The sequence below is a fragment of the Primulina eburnea genome, chromosome 1, assembly GCF_022965805.1.
Source record: "Primulina eburnea isolate SZY01 chromosome 1, ASM2296580v1, whole genome shotgun sequence".
Taxonomy (NCBI): domain Eukaryota; kingdom Viridiplantae; phylum Streptophyta; class Magnoliopsida; order Lamiales; family Gesneriaceae; genus Primulina; species Primulina eburnea.
In genome coordinates, this window is record NC_133101.1 from 9,659,252 (window position 1) to 9,676,320 (window position 17,069).

Consider the following 17,069-nt stretch of genomic DNA (forward strand, 5'->3'; position numbering starts at 1 on the left):
TCATTTGCAACATTGTCGAGATTAGCTTTCTTCTTATCTTCTCCAGTCCATCCGTTTCTTGATTTTTCAACCATTTGTGGTGCATCTTCAGTAACAGCAATAGCTGTATTTGGCTTTAAGATCTTTAATGGACCGTCTGTGATTACATACCACATGTCATCATCTTGGGCTGCAAGATGAGCTTGCATCCGGATTTTCCATTCATCAAAATCTTCTTTCCAGAACATGGGAACCTTGCTAAAATGTGCCATAACTGTTGCAAATTTTCAGAACAAAAGAAATCTGCTCTGATACCACTTGTTGGGGATCGATGTAGAATTTAGAGGGGGTGAATAAGCTCTTCTCCTTTGATGATAGTTTTTGCAAATGGTGCTAGAATCCTGTTAGAGATTGTAGTTGTTCTTGTTCAATAGTACGTCCAGCATATCACAATGATAAGTGCGGAAACAATCCGATGGAGTATGGTGAAAAACAGTAATAGCAGTAGGCAATAAAACAGTAGTTGTTTCTGGAAGTTCGAAGATAAAATCTTTTATGTCTCCACTTCTTCTGTTTTCAGAAGGTATCACTAAAAACTTTGGATTTTACAGTACAACACTTGTACACACCGACTTCCGCAGGGCTTACTTTTTGCCTACTGAAACTCTTAGTAACTAACACAAAGTAACTCAGTATAACAAAGTTCTGGAAAAGACTCTTTTCCAGTTTACGAACTCTTCTCAAAATATAGTAAGGTGTTTCGCTTGAAAAGATGAAGAAACAGTAGTACAAGATGATCTCCAAATATCAGATGTAAAATATGAAGCGTGTACTGCTTTTCTGCAAGTTTGAGCTTAGAAGATGGTGATTAATTCGCGGTTGCTCAAAGTAGCGTTGGATAGATAAAAGATCAGTGGTCATCTTCAAGTGGTTTTGATCCATATATATAGATAACTTGAATCCAACGTCTATAATCAAAAACGGCTTTTTTGGTGTCTGAAAGAAACAGCTTTATTCCTTAAATGGATCCTGCAAAAAGTTTTTAACGCAATCAGTCTTGTTACTTACTAAAATAGGGTAAAGCGAATTAAATGACTTAGTACAGCATTTAATGGTGCAATAAATACTTGTACTCAATAAAGTAACGGTAACTTTAAAGACTAGTTCCGTTAGCATAGAAGACGTCAAGTTATTCTAATTCCAGACTAAGTTCTGCTTCTGATTATCTAAGTTCTGAAAACTTAGTCCTGCTTTTATATTGTCTACTGGTTTTGATTCTTATCGTCACAACTAATTTAGGTCTAACACATTATAATGTGATATGTTTCGATAAGATCTGACGAGGTTTTCTTCTTATAGGTTCTGATTTGATAATGATTTCGTTCTAAAATGTTTTATGTGATACGAATTTGTTCATATTTTTCTGTCGAATTATGTTTATTTCTTTTTAAAAGATATGCATATGTATAATCTGTTATTTAGGTATTCGATCGGCACCTACTTGTTGAGTGTTTTCCAAAACACTCACCCCTTATGTCCATCCCCAGATAATAATGAACAACAGGTGGAAGAGACGGAACAAGATCAATTTTGGGGATGGTGAAGAAATCCAAAGTTATGAAGACTAAGTCCCTAATTCAAGTGTATAATTTATTAGTATTAGCTTTCGTTTTTCGCACTTATCTCGGTAAGAACATCTTCCGCATTATTTACATTTCGCATATGTAAAGATATATTCTTTTATGAATTAGACTGGTTTTGGTTGTTTGCTACGAAGCTTATTGTTTTCAATGAATATGCTAAACAATGTCGAATGTCGTCTACGTCTTGGTCCTGGGGCATGACACCGAGCTCTTGCTGCTGTATAAAAAGTTATAGCTGTTAGTAATGATGACAACTTTATATTAATAATAATTAGGAACAAAATTTTTTTATCAAATATTGAAATCTATTAATTTATTTTCAACTCTAAAAAAATCATAATTATATGTTTGCATATTAAACATATATAATAACATCATTGCAACACTAAAATATTTTGAATTAAGATTAGAATTAAGATATTCAATACTCAATAAAATAAAAAATATAGATAAATTATTAATAATATATATTATATTGACATCTAGCGTTAGATTGGGTCTCATGTGATACCGTCTCATGGATCTTAATCTGTGAGACGGGTCAACCCTATCCATATTCACAATAAAAAGTAATACTCTTAGCTATAAAAAGTAATACTTTTTCATGGATGACCTAATTAATAGATCCGCCTCACCAACACGACCCGTAAGACCGTCTCACACAAGTTTTTGCCCTAGCATTATAAGGAAAATTTTTTATTCATCATGATCTCTTTCAATTTGAGGCAGTAACTTGTGATCTTTGTGATTGAATTGAAACATTATATTTTACTTTCAATTATCAAAATCTTATGTTTACAAATTTCGTAAAGAAATTTTATGTTTACAAATTTCAATATGCCTATATCGTGTTATGGATTATGTCACAATAAATGACTATTTTTCTCACTTTTTGTTTTTATTTATAAGCCTATTAGTAGTTGATTTTAGGAATCAAAAGATTATTGTATTGTTCAAGAGATATTAAAAGGGTATGACTCCGAAACATTTTTATAGTTATCAATAAATAAAAAATATTAAAAAAAACATTAGGGATGGACGTGAGATATAGATAAATAATTTATTGGCCACAGTACTGAGGAAGAAACAATTGGTAATATAAAAGATTTGGAAACGCTAAAATCAAAATAACATTAATGTTGATGAACTTAATTAAATCATGGATGATATTAATAATATAAAATTTGTTATTTGAGATCTGTGTGGTTTTTTTTTTAACAAACTAAATGAAAGTGGTAGTATTAATATTATTAAAGACAATTAACATGCAAATATGAATCAAAAAAAAAATTCACATCATTGTTAATGATCCAGAGAATTACATAAAATTGATACAAATATTAAGACCTTATTAGTTGAAATTAACATAAATAAAGATAACAAAAACTTGTGTGAGACGGTCCCACGGGTCGTATTTTGTGAAACATATATCTTATTTGAGTCATCCATGAAAAAGTATTATTTTTAATACAAAGAGTATTACTTTTTATTATGAATATTGATAGAGTTGACCCGTTTCACAAATAAAAATTCGTGAGACTGTCTTACAAGAAACCTACTCAATAAAGATTATGTTGATATTTTTCCACAAATTTTTTTATTAATGAAACAATGGAATATTATTCACGCCTAATTTTGCAAGTTCAACTCGAGCCCTCAAAATCACAAGTACAATAATATTTATATTTATATATATACACACACCACATATATACATACAAATAGACCGATATGACATGATGAATTTACTAAATCTTAGGACTCGCTCCAAACCCGCTTATCTTTCACTTATTAATCTCATCCTACGTATCAAGCGATGCCTCAGTGTGTTGCTAATCCTTCGTCATATTTGCTGTCCGTATAAACTGTATTATATATATTATGAGAATATTGCTATCATGTAGTCTCTACCAAAACAAATTAACAAAACTAGTTAATACAAATTGCAAATGCAGCGTCAGCATATCGCTGTACAAAATGATCTTACGCATGCAAAGAATCTTAAAATTGAAAAGTTAATATGCAATAATTGCTCATGGTTGTTATAATATGTTTTAGTGATTGTACGATTTAAAAGATTTGATTTACACTATTATCAATAATTATATTTTTTTGTAAAGCTAATATCATGAGTTCGATTCTCATTTATTGCAAAAAAATACAATTATTGAGAGGAAGATTAATGAAAAGAATAATTGTCTATGTTTATTAGAGCAATCGAAACGTGGTGTTTGAGTTGTATGATTTAAAAGATTAAAGTTACATTATTATCACCAACTATAAACAGCGGCTTTTGACTTGCTATCTATCAGATTATGTAAGCTTTGTCTATTGACAATGTTAGGCTCTACCTTTTGCACAATAAATATATCAAGGCATGCAAGGACTCTTTTTTGGAACAGATTGCGTACACCGAATGAAATGAACAAATTTCCACTCTTTGAACCCGATTGTTTCCATTCAGGAACTCTCTTTTCTCAAAGGAATCTCATTCCTGCAACAATTTTCAAATTATCTAATCTTGTTGCTTATTAGTGTTATGGCATTGCGCACACAAAATTAGAAATGCCCTAGTGCCGGTCATCGCTATGCGCCATGGACTTTACAATAGCGCTAACTATCCTCGTTATTGGCACTATAGCGACAATCGCGATAGCTGAAATAATGACGATATTGCAAAGCGAAGCTGCATTCTTGTTTTCTGTCCTTTTTTTTAATTCTAAATTTGGTTTTCTTGGCATGTACTTTATTAAGTTTTTGCTGAAACTTATATTTTTCTGTATTTTTTACTTTTTTGTTTCTTTTCTATGATATTTCAATGAAAAAATTAAAATAATTTCAGGTTTTAGTATTTTACAATTAATGTTGATGGAATATTATGTTGGATATTAAGGTTTTTGAATTGATTCGACTATATACTATATATTATATATTTATATATTTGTGGTGATCTGCTTTCAAGTAACTCTCGTTACGCTATTCGCTATGTTCTATTGCCACAGACAACCTTTGCACTATAGAGAGCCCTATGCACGAATGACAACTAGTATGAACCCAAACACCACATGTGCCCTTCAAAGTGGTAAAATTTATTACCGAATAATTATGTAACACATGCATCCATAAGAATTGTTCTATTCTAACACGAAAACAAATCACTCTTATGTTAGTTGTACTAGAAGAAAGCTTCTGATCGCATACAACAGGCTGAGGCCGTTGTCCGTTCCGGGGAGCGAAATACAAGAGTCCTCATATAAACATGCTAGCCTAGAACCGAGAGTGCAAGCCTGTTCAATCCACATGCTATATGACAAGTATAGCTAGCATACAGAAGGAAACAATGTTACTAGGATATACACTTCCGTTTTAGTAGCTACCTTCGCTGCCAAAATGAGAACACGAAAGTGCAGCATTCAGCCCTCCTTCTCAAGTGTCCTCCACGATGCTTTAACAAATCATTTTGGCCTTTGAGCAGCCTGTCACCAGAAACAGCTTAATCAGAATAATGGCTATGATTTTGTCCACAACAAAATAAATCTTTTTTTGTTTACATAAAATAAAATGAGAAACAAAGAAATCAATCACCTAAAATTCAGTAAAAATATAATGTCCCTTTAAACTTCAAATCCACTAAAATTCTAAAAATAAGAGAAAACTTGTCTTTCTATAAACCTTTGATGACCTTCGAAGTTTGAAGAACACGAAAAGTTTGAACAGATAATATAATACAACAATTTATACAGAGCAGGCAACCAAAAAATTGAAGCTGCACCAACCTTTTTCATCAATTTATCCAGCACTGATTCTTCAAACGCCTGATATCCACGACCAACAAGATTGCTCAATTTTGGACCATCAGACTCGTTTCTCTCGGCACTGAAACCAGATGGTGTTGAAGCTGTTTGAAGAGGTAAAACCAGTAGAGGGTTGGAAAGATCACCCAATACGTTTCCAGTAGCAGCGACCTGCCAAAAGTAATGCCCCCTGAGACACAATAAGAATAAAATCAAGTAACACTGAAAACTTGAAAATATACTCACAGCGAAATCCTTAGAGGCCATCACAACAAGCGCCGATCCTTTCTTTTTCGAACTCTTAATGACTACATCTTCAACAACACCGAACTTCTCAAAAATTTCGCGAAGTCTTTGCGATGTATATTCTTCACCAATCCTCTCCCATGAAACTTTAAGCACTTTATCTTTATCCAACCCAGTGCTTCCACCTTCCTTGCTATCCTTTCCCCCTGATGGTTTATCTTTCTTGAAAGGTGACGTACCAGTTGCCATTTTATTTTTTGAATGCATATCACGAATTCTAGCAATCTCTTCCTTCAGTTTTCGAGAAATTCTCTGTTCCTCTTTTTGTGCTTCTAAGATGGGGTCAGCAACAAAAGCAGATCTTTCTCTCTCTTCAAGATCTGACATCATCTTTTGGCGCTTGGAATCATGTTGTCTCTGGCGTTGAAGCTTCTCTCGCTTCACTCGAAGTAGATCATCAAATAACTTCCTAGCCTTTTCATCCTTGAGAACTTCATAAGAGGTTTGAAGCTTTAGGAAATCAGCATGTGCGTTAGGATCATCACGCCTCTTGTCTGGATGCAACTCCCTGGCCTTCGACCGATAAGCCTTGTTGATTTCTTGCTCTGAAAGTCTGGCACCTTCTTCACCAGATGGTAGGCTCAAAACAACATAATGGTCTACTTCAACATCCATTTCTCCCAATATTTCTCACCTACAAAAACAAAAAGTACACATTTGAGTACAATGAGAAAAAATGAAAGAAATTCCAAGGCGAAGGCTTCCCTAGCAATGAAATTGATACAAGTGTAGCAGACAACCTTAGTAAATACATAAATTCACAAAATATCAACTATAAAAACTAGGTTGAGGAAACTTTATCGACAACAATGACATGGAAAATCCACCCATGTCAAACATTAACATGGAAAATCAATCTATACAATTGTTTGCATATACACACACTATAGCTCACAAATAAATTGTAGTAGTTGCATGAGAAATCAAACTTCCATAAAATATTATGGTAAAACAATAAGAAATCAACAAGGAGAAGGTAATAATGCAATATAAACAGAAGTTACAGACAATATACAAGTATCACATGCAATAAACACATAACAACCAGTCAATCACATACACAACTAAATTCAATATTACGGATACTCTGCGAAATAATGTCTGAATAGAAGAAATGCATGCACCTTAAGTTCTTAGCTTATTTGATTGCACAACCTAGGCAAAAGTTTCGAAATCTCAGAATCTATAAATGAAAGTTATTTAATTAACCAAAGATCTCAGTTAAACAAAATAAATCTCCAACTTAATTTTGCTCAAAATTAGTTAATAAATACGAAAATAATTATTTCAACTTAGTTCCTTCAACCTAAAAACTAAAAACAATCAAAGACTTAATTTAAAATTGTAGACACTAATTTATTTAAACGATCCCCAAACTTCATAAAGACTTAGTTATGTCTTATTTTCAAAATCAATTTCAGAAAATTACTTCATTCAAATAGATAAACAAGAAATTTCCACAAAAGAAAAACTTTTCCTTTTAAAAACGAACATTGAAATAAAAATAAATTTCATCACAAATCTAAAAATTTTAAACAAAATCAAATTCATCATTCAGCGAGTCCCTATAAACACCACATTTAAAGACTAATTAACAATTAATTGTCCCTAAACTACCCCAAATGGTTTCCAGCAATGAAAAGCATGACTCGATTCACTTCTTTCAAAATAAATAAGCTACTAAAATACTTGCCCAAGCCGTCAAATAAATTAGAGAAATTTCAATTTTAAAATCATATTTGATCCTAAATTCAATTCAAATTCATACAAACCAAATTTTAACATCGAGAAAAGTAAAGTTTTAAAACTAGCAAACAAAAAATCTAAAACCTTGAAACTTATTGATCAACAAATTATATCCCATTATAAAGTCATCTTATAAATCCAAATCGCATCCATTTCAGACATCCTCTATCAATTGTTTTCCAAAATCATAAAGTCCCATTGAATAATAAAATCCTAAAATAAATAGATCACAAATTAGAAGATGAAACTGACCTCAATTCCAGCAACAAAAGACGTGAACAAGCAGATGATTAGATCGTCGATGGGGAAGAGTTTGATCTTTCCCCAATAGAAGGCGTGCACAGAGGATTTTCTGCTTGAAGGGGGATTTTTTTTTACTAGGCACTGTGGAGAATGGGGTGGTTCAAAAAAAATTTCATTCTGTGGTGTTGGACTTGGATGATAGTAGGATCTGTTTGATAATTGGGCTCCAGGCCTGTGAAAGCCCATCTAACCTAATAAGTTAAAATGATATTAATATCTTATTTAAAGTTCCAATTATTAATTAATTGTTCGTGCTCCAAATATGTCCTGCATAATTTAATATATTATCAAGAATATAGATTTAGCCCCAAGCGGTGTGAGGGTAGCAAGCGTTTGATCAGTTGTCAGAAGTTCGATTCTTTTTATCAGCAGACGAACATGTCATACATGATTTGTAGGTTCAGTGCACATTTAAAGTTAACAGTTGCGAGTTCTCACATCATTAAAGAAAGAAGAACGTAGATGTAACTTAACACAATTAAATTTTGCTTCTCACTTTGGCAGAACTTTGGCTCACGCTCCTAAGTTATTTTTGGACAAATATATATGTATATATATACGTGAGGGGTCGAGGGGTTGGTCGCATGCTCGAAGGTAAGGTCGACTTTTGCTCCTCGCTTGGGCAGAACTTTGGCTCACACTCTTAAGTTATTTTTTGGACAAAAATTAGCAAAGTATGATTGCTGAAATTCTTGACTTCGACATCACCTATGTCTCGAAAATTTGCTAAAGTTAGGTTCGTAACTTTTCTCTTGAACTGAGACTCATATTTATAGGCGGGCAGAGAGGTTGATTGGGGTGCCACTAATCATGTCCACTAATTCCACCATTATACACAATTTTTGGGCTTTTGATTTAGTTATTATTTGATTGATTAAAGTCGTTACAAAAAAGTTAAATTTTCCTTCTTTATTCAGCTACGGTTTTACGAAAATCCGTCGCTACAGTTTTCCAAAGCCGTTGCTATATATCGCGAGGTTAGAAAAAACCGTCGCGATTATAATGACCGTTAACGACGGATTTTTAAAGACCGTCGCTATATTAAGTGAAGATTTTTAAATAATCCTTAACATAATGAAGCTACGGTTTTTAATCTTATTAGTCAAAAAAACCCATTCATAATTTACAAAATTAATAATCTAATACGTTAAAATTCATAAATAAAATATTACACTATAATTCATAAATAATCTACGACGCAAAAATTATATATAATATTTTCTGTAAAGAAAACGCGGTAAAAACCTGAAGTGCGCGAATATATACAGATCCACGTAACGTTGAAAGATCACACAGACGAGCAAATCTACAAAATTAATACGAAAAAATGTTAGTACAAAACAAAAAAAAAAACGAACTGCGAAAAACCGAAACTACCAGGGAAGAAAGGCGAAAATCGCGTGAAGAAATGTTCGCGAACCACGGCATATATAGAATAATAGCGACAGGTTTTGACTAAAACGTCGCCATTAGCTACGGTTTTGAGTTAAACCGTCGCTAATAGCGACTGTTTTTGAATAACCGTCGCCGATTTTGTTGGCGACAGCTGATACTCAACCGTGGCTATTGGCAACAGTAACTAAAACCGTCGCTCAAAGCGACGGTTTTAGAACCGTCGCCAGTAGCGACGGTGATAGCCAATAGCGACGGTTATTTTAAACCGTCGCCATAGTGTGATCGGCGACGGTTTGTTTATACTCGTCGTCGCTAAATGACAAAAAACCGTCGCTGTAATGGTTATAGCTAGCGCCGGTAATTAAATTCATGAATTATAAATACCCTAGTTTTATAAATACAACCGTTAGACCAGTGTTTGATTTATTGATATTGTTTTATCTTTTGAGTATTCAATCAATTTCATCAAATAATATAAAGTTTTTTTTTTTCACTTTGAGAATGAGATATGGCCTTCTACATTCACACATTATAATTCTTAATCCTTTAGTGACTTTGCCACAATTTTTGTTTGGATTCATAACTCAATGTTCCTTGATGCCTTCTCAATACATGAATGTAACTTTCAACGCAAAAGAAAAAATTATACTATGCTGATATAATTATTTCATTTGTTTTTGGTGGTTTGTTTTGAGGTATGAGTTTTGTGGGCTTTTACATTTACAGAATGTTGGACAACTAAATATCTCATGTAATTTTACACTAATTTTATATATGTATACATGTTTATTCGGTTTAACATATTTTTAAAATTCAAAACTGAAACCGAATTGACCTATAGTTTTTAAAAATAAAACCAAACTATCAGAAATCCGATTCGCCCCTGATACTATACAGGTGACCACCCTTTTTGGGCTCTGGAAATTTTCTAGAACAAAAAGAAGCCATCTTTTAAGAATTGTGATTATGATAGTGGAATGATGTAGTAGGAGAATAGCAAAGATTTTTAGTATTAGGATAATTTGAGTTATAAATCAATATTACAAGAATTCACCGTGTCAATCTTTGTGCGCATCAATTAAACTATTCTCCTTACTTTAAGTGTCCTTAAAAACATTTGACACGACTCAGGTTTGTTGCACATCGATTTACTGTTAGAGGTGATAGCTTATAAATAACAAACATGGGAGTTGGGACCACGCATATCGTGGTGGTCAACACTAGAAACGGAGACATGTTCAAATGACATGTAACGAATGGAAAAGGCGTCCGAGGTTAAGACACATACAGAGACATTATACGTAAGATTTGATGCTTGTTACTGTAGAAGTTATTACTAACAACCACTGAGCAGAAGCTTAGTTTGTATGCTTCGGCCATGTTACTAGACGAGTCGTTTAGCTGCAAGTTCGCGACGAATCTGCTCAGAAAACATAACTACATTAGCTGTCATCTTAAAACTTGCTTTTTCCAAGTCCCTGTGTATCAAGAGCCACGTATAGTCTTGGTCGAACAGTTGTGGTGTACATCAAAGAATCCACAAGCTGTTACTGATCTCTAACTGTATTCACGTCAAAAGTTTACTAACATGTAATATAACATCAGAGGTAGAAGGGTGTCAAGTGGTGACGCTTTCAGAGGGTGTGGAAAAAGGAGCCTGGCTATTGATCGGGAGACCGAGGCCACCACCTTTCACAGATATGCTGGGAATCTGACCCGAGCTCGCCCTGCTCACAAGATGTGACTCAATGAACACCACAACAACAGTGATGTCATCGTGGAAGTGGCGACGAACTCCACGGTCAATTCTCTTCAAGTCTGAGTACCTCATCTCCCTCTTCTTTGCTGCTTCTTGTAAAGCTGTTTTCACTAATCTCCTAGCAATCCCCTGCATCATTCGAGACGTTTAGAATATGAGCATTACACTATATTCCTCTTCTTCAAAGGAATAAGTTCTTGATTTGAAGAAAATGAAACAAAGATAAAAAGCCCTTCATTTGCCAAAGGAGAGAAAAGTGTTAAAATTCTTTTCTTTTTGTCAGTAAATTAGATACTTTTTGTTGAACTGGAATATCAAAAGCGATCTCAAACTCTGCACCATCTCAAATCAAAAAATTATCAGAATCATCATGAGCCTTACATCATAAAGGATAAATTTTACAACTACAACATATTCGATACTATAACTGATGCAGGTAATTGCGAGTAATCATTGGAAATAGAGTCCATATCATAAATGGGAAAATGTATTCAACCGCTAAATATCTTACACTGCGTGGATTATTTTGGACTAGATCAACTGCTTCTTGGTTGGTAAGATGCTCCCAAAGGCCATCGGATGCAAATATAATGAATTGATCATGTGGCAGCAACTGGTGCACGGAAATTGATGGTTCTGAGCTCAAAATTGGTTTCCCAAAAGGTTCACGTAGTCGAAATTTTTGATACAGAGGCTCCCTGTTGAACTCAGCATTTTTCAGATACACGTCTCCAATTGATCTCGTGATCTGTGAAACAACACCAGAAATATCAACTGAACAAACATGAAAAAGAAACCCGATTAAGCATTGATCTGACTCCGAGCATCTTTATTTGGAGAAAAGATTACAAACCTGTATAAGACCCTTTACACGCCACACATTATGCTTTAGGACTACAATTTGTGAATCCTCGGGGTGCTGATATTTTAGCTCCTGCCTCACAGAATCGATACTCGCATTATGCTCTGCTGAGAGTTGAACAGCGAGTACTTCACCAGTAGACTTGACGAGTCTCCCTAAAACAGCACGAGAATCGCCAAGATTGGCAACATAAAGAGTTCCACTGCAGATTATTCCAACAAGGCAGCAGGAGCCAACTGCTGCAATCTGTGGTTTCATAGGCCACTGTTTGCTGACAACCGAGAAAAAACCATCTTCTGTTGCTTGAATTGCTTTCCTGATAACCTCCACAGACATAGATTGGTGCTCCGCAGTATATCCTGCAAAATCAGAAAATAAATGATAAAACTTAAATTAACAATCAGAATATAAAGTCAAGCAAATTAAATGCTAAAAGAAAATTTGCAAAATAAGAACTTGAACTAGCCCGTTATACCGGATATGTTTCACAGGTACAGAATCATCGATATCCATAAAATGAAACATACAAGAGATTAGATTGAGTGGTTTAACATCCCATCATAACAATAAATTGGAATTACATGGTTAAACCGTCTGAAGATAAAAGCAACTATAAATTCTTATAGATTTACTAGGGACATACTCTTTATATGCTGGAAGAGCTGATCGTTGATGAACCGAGACGTCTCAGGACCGCCATGTCCATCATAAACCCCAACAAAAGTTCCATATGGCCCCGAATTATTCAAGCTCAGACAACCCGATTCGAGTTGGCTCTGATCCTCTAGTAAATTATTAGCTTGAACGACGGCCATAGAAAATTCTCCATTGAAATGTGATCCAGAGTCCTTATACCATAACAGCCCATCTCGACAACCACCGGTATCGGAACCAGTGTGAATATTTCGATCCGCACTTGGCAGGAAGCAGGCTCGAAATAAGTTCATTAAACCTGATAACATCCCTCATCTCATCCAAAACACTATCCAAATAGTCCACATCTGAGGAGCAGCACTTAAGGTAACTTTGGTCCGAATAACCTCGGCTATGTCGTGTCTATTCCTTCCCAACTAAACAGCTATATGGGTAGTAAATCTAGCAGCATAATTAAAAACAAATTAGATTAGAGTTGGGATAACAAGAATCTTACAAAGTGAACAGAATTAAACACACGCGATGATGCTGCCCTTTTTTCCAACTCCGCTGCGAATAGCTAGCTAGTACAGAAAAATTTAACTATGGGAAACGGCAGGCAGGCTTTGAAAACAAGAATGGTCAACAAAAAATGACGTTTCATTAAGACAGTTACTTGGTCAACCAGTACATACCGATGAAGGCAACCCCCCAGCAGCCACCCAAAAAATACAAAAAAAAATAGGGGAAGAAACAAATCAAGAAGAAGAAAACAATTTCATGAAATCCTAACAAACCATCATCCAGCGGAAGAAGCAATTCCAAATAAAAACAAAACATATTCACAAAGATGGGATTGTCTGAAATACGCTAAATATTATACCTTTAGAGCCGATCAAGAAGAAAAGGATCTGAGATCCGTGGATTCACCATGCATCAAAGGAACAAAAAGTACCCGTGAAAAGTGTTATTTCACTTCAACAAGATGATGTTGAGACACAACACACAAAGCAATATGCAAAAAAAATAAATAAATAAATAAAAACCCAAATGTTGTAGAGAGAGAGAGAAAGTGGTATTATTACTCTATTATTATTAGTAGACGATGATTTTGTTTAGGATTTCTGGGCAGGCAAACCCATTAAAACTAACAAGAAGGAGCTCCAGGGCCGGCAAAGCTCTGGGCTCCACACTCACCTCCAACACAATGGGTTTCCTAATAAAGAGGAAAAATGTACGCTAAATTTGTTCAGACTACATAAAAAAATTGGAACTTGGATAAAGATAGATGAATTTCCATGCTATTTTATTATCTTCTGCTGACACGTGAAGCTCAATTTATTATTTTTTAAATGCGATTTTCTTCTGAAAAATATACTGGATACGACGATATGAATCCAAATTCAGACCAATTAGCATGAAATAATTCTGGGATAGTTTCGGAAAGCTGACCCACAAACTATTTACAAATCAGAAACCAAAAAATTTGAAATCACAATCATGGCACCACATGGGTTCCATGATTGTTGCTCCAATTCAACGATGGATTGGAGCAACACCAAATTCAACCATGTTGCGCTATATTTTTATTTTTATTTTTAAATAATTTTGTTGAATTTTATAATTTTAAGAAATTTAATTAAATATTCAATTAATTTTCTTGGAAATTTTGAAATATTAGTCATTATAAAAAATTTAATATATCGATGATAGTCTATTGTAATGTAAAATGTACTGAAATGAGTTGAACATTATTTTCATTATTTTCATGTAGCACTAATGTAACGTAGAATGTAACACAGAATGTAGTAGTGCAATGAGTAGAAGACGACTTTGATGTTGAATGATATTGATTTTGGTGATTTGTGTATTTCACATACAATTATCGAGGATTTTTTGCATTGAAAATTTAATTTTTATTGAGGAAAAAAAATTGTCAAAAATTGACTTTTGCCTAGTACAAAACTTTGAACACGTGAAAGTTTGAAATATATTAATCAGAATCCTAGAACATTATGTTGTGCGTGGCAATAATATAATCCCAACTGCACAAAAAATCAACTCTTAGCTTTGAACAAAAAGTAAACGTTTTCTTACTCATTTGATTAATTAGTACCGATCAAATATATATATTTTTTTTATAAAATCAAAACTTGTATCAAGGTTCCATCAAAAAGTATACGTAAAATATATTTTTAAAAAAAATCTTGTGAGATGATTTCACGAGTTAATTTTGTGAAATAAATCTCCAACACAAGCTAGTGCTTGAAAAAATATCAATTTTTATATTAAAAATATTACTTTTCATCTTAAGTATGGATCAGTTGAGTCATCTCACATAAATAAATAAATACAGAGTGGGTCTCATATGAGACCGTCTCACGGATCATAATCTGTGAGACGGGACAACCCTACTCATATTCACAATAAAAAGTAATACTTTTGAGTAAGTCTCATGTGAGATCGTCTCAGGGATCATAATCTGTGAGACGGGTCAACCCTACTCATATTCACAATAAAAAGTAATACTCTTAGCATAAAAAGTAATATTTTTTCATGGGTGACCCAAATAAGAGATTCGTCTCACAAATAGAACCCGTGATACCGTCTCACACAAGTTTTTTACAATACTTTTAGCATAAAAAGTAATATTTTTTCATGAGTGACTCAAATAAGAGACACATCTCATAAATACGACATGTGAGACCGTCTCACACAAGTTTTTACCATAAATACATGAGATCTTACTCTTCAGAATAATCTAAAATAATTAAGGCCCACATAAATTAATTAGACATTAATGAATAAATCATGAAGATCATCGAGATTCAAGTCCATAAATAAAGATATGATGTTGATCTAATTAATATATATATATATATATATATATATATATATATATATATATATTATAATGATCATAATTTCCAAATTAGAATATTTATTAATTGAATTGTGATGAAGCTGGGAATTATTGGGGTGGCACTTTGTAGGTGAAAAGTGTGGTCCATTTTTCTAATCGAAACCAACTTCTTGGCGTTGGCGCATTTTTTAAATTCGGCCGACTTTTAATTACATTTGGATGTTTTTTTCTTCTGCCATTAATGCGCCATTTTTTAGGTAAACTAATCAAAATATCATACATGACATGCCATGTAATTGATTTCATATGAACCATGATATGTTTATATATATATATATATATATATATATATATATATATATATATATATATATATATATATATATATATATATATATATATATATGTTTCTAGCCACGAATTTGGGTATTCAAAATTGTAGTCTTGAAAGAGAGACTGAGTTTCTTGCTGAATTGGTATTTTACTATCTTCTTCTTATATTGACTCGAGTTCGAGTTCGAGTCTCTCCTCTCCTAATGTAGGTGATAAAAAAAATTTGTTGTCTGAATGAATAATAATTTATGGGGAAACAATTTGCCTAAATGGTCAAGTGGCTTCGATACATAAAGTTTCAAATAATATCTTCTTTTTTTAAACATTACTATTTTGAGATTTGTTTTTTTTTTTAAAAAAAAAAAAAAAAAGAAACTCATTTTTCCTAAGTTTTCACATATGGACCATCTAGCAAAATCTTTGTGAATTATTGAGCTAACTAGTTGTCTGAAATGGATTTATCCATGATCTGGAATGAGGAAGGATGATTGAACACGTCAAGGAGTTGAGGAAAAATGCAAATAATGATACACAAAAACTTCTATTAGCCGGTCTGATTGTCAATTTTGCGAGATGAATTTTTAATCCGAACCAATTCATATAAAAATATTATTCTCAAAATCAAACATGCACGCCAATAATTCTCTACGGTCAATGTAATCTCTAAAATAGACCATTAATTATCAACACTTGCCCCCCAAGTCCAACGTATTGATTATCATATGATGTGTGCAAATCAAGTCCATATTTACAAGTAGTCAAATTCCTTGATCAATAAGGAATTCTTTAATTAGCATATCATGGCATTGAATTCTTTTAATTAAATACTGTTTTATTAATTATTTGAAAGCATGATTCAATAAAATATAGTTGTAGAGTCATAGAATCAATTATACAATGACATAACAATTTTATAACAAAGAAGAGTTACGTTTGATATTTGCTTTTAATGAAGCATTTTTTTTTATCTTATGGAGCTAGGCTTAAAAGTTAAAATCATATTCTTTATGTAGAGCATAAATAATTTTTTTTAATGATGTGGTAAATCGTAGTTGTTACGCTTCCGTACGTGTCGAGTAAACCTTCAGACTAACTAAATAGCATGTAAATCATGTTAACCAGGTAAACTGTACTAGATAAGTTATGTACGACAGACTCACTTGAAAAGGTGTTGGTAGGAGGAACTGTACTTCTGACCATTGGACAATCAATCGTTCACCTACTCTATTAACTCGGACAATCCTTGAGGTCTGAAGAGAGCATATATGATTCTTTATTGGCCATTTGTTGTAAGTTTTAAAAAATGTGTTAGTCTATGTTTAGATGGAATTCTAATCCTTAATGGAAAGACCATTCAAGTTTTAAATTATTGAATAATTGAAATCTATTTTTTTTTATATAATTATAGAATGAAATACTTCTACCAAAATGTAAAAGTTTAGCAAATTGGCTT

The 17,069-nt window shown here is 33.1% G+C and overlaps 2 protein-coding genes and 1 long non-coding RNA gene across 7 annotated transcripts; 1 reads left to right on the plus strand and 2 right to left on the minus strand.

Annotated features, from left to right (window-relative positions):
- Positions 1-4,690: 4,690 nt before the first annotated feature.
- Positions 4,691-9,164, minus strand: LOC140827005 (uncharacterized). Of its 2 annotated transcripts, none has more exons than XM_073189576.1 (4): positions 9,017-9,164; positions 5,663-6,356; positions 5,399-5,587; positions 4,691-5,098 (listed from the first exon to the last, which is right to left on the minus strand). In XM_073189576.1, exons 2-4 carry the CDS (start codon positions 6,335-6,337, stop codon positions 5,078-5,080), a joined length of 885 nt encoding a protein of 294 aa, XP_073045677.1. In that variant the 5' UTR covers positions 6,338-6,356; positions 9,017-9,164; the 3' UTR covers positions 4,691-5,077. The 2 variants fall into 2 exon arrangements, with proteins under 2 accessions (XP_073045677.1, XP_073045683.1); XM_073189582.1 differs by lacking the exon at positions 9,017-9,164 and adding an exon at positions 7,721-7,953.
- A 1,052-nt stretch (positions 9,165-10,216) lies between these two features.
- LOC140827037 (uncharacterized) lies at positions 10,217-10,818 on the plus strand. The gene is made up of 2 exons (XR_012116904.1): positions 10,217-10,355; positions 10,399-10,818. It is a non-coding gene; the product is annotated as an uncharacterized lncRNA (long non-coding RNA).
- LOC140827015 (probable protein phosphatase 2C 60) lies at positions 10,586-13,828 on the minus strand. Of its 4 annotated transcripts, none has more exons than XM_073189591.1 (5): positions 13,304-13,828; positions 12,431-12,882; positions 11,779-12,146; positions 11,437-11,673; positions 10,586-11,054 (listed from the first exon to the last, which is right to left on the minus strand). In XM_073189591.1, exons 2-5 carry the CDS (start codon positions 12,747-12,749, stop codon positions 10,785-10,787), a joined length of 1,194 nt encoding a protein of 397 aa, XP_073045692.1. In that variant the 5' UTR covers positions 12,750-12,882; positions 13,304-13,828; the 3' UTR covers positions 10,586-10,784. The 4 variants fall into 4 exon arrangements, with proteins under 4 accessions (XP_073045692.1, XP_073045705.1, XP_073045712.1 ...); XM_073189604.1 differs by lacking the exon at positions 13,304-13,828 and adding an exon at positions 13,116-13,258; XM_073189611.1 differs by lacking the exon at positions 13,304-13,828 and adding an exon at positions 12,961-13,065.
- Positions 13,829-17,069: the final 3,241 nt, after the last annotated feature.

Bases quoted from the DNA above. Each gene is read 5' to 3' on its own strand.
- LOC140827015 (XM_073189591.1), bottom strand. From the start codon at position 12,749: ATGTTATCAGGTTTAATGAACTTATTTCGAGCCTGCTTCCTGCCAAGT. The intron at 12,147-12,430 runs GTATGTCCCTAG...CTGATTTTGCAG, and splicing joins GCTCTTCCAGCATATAAAGA to GATATACTGCGGAGCACCAA. The intron at 11,055-11,436 runs GTAAGATATTTA...CGAATGATGCAG, and splicing joins TCCAAAATAATCCACGCAGT to GGGATTGCTAGGAGATTAGT.
- LOC140827005 (XM_073189576.1), bottom strand. From the start codon at position 6,337: ATGGATGTTGAAGTAGACCATTATGTTGTTTTGAGCCTACCATCTGGT. The intron at 5,588-5,662 runs GTGAGTATATTT...TACTTTTGGCAG, and splicing joins TGGCCTCTAAGGATTTCGCT to GTCGCTGCTACTGGAAACGT. The intron at 5,099-5,398 runs GTTGGTGCAGCT...TTCTGGTGACAG, and splicing joins TGGATAAATTGATGAAAAAG to GCTGCTCAAAGGCCAAAATG.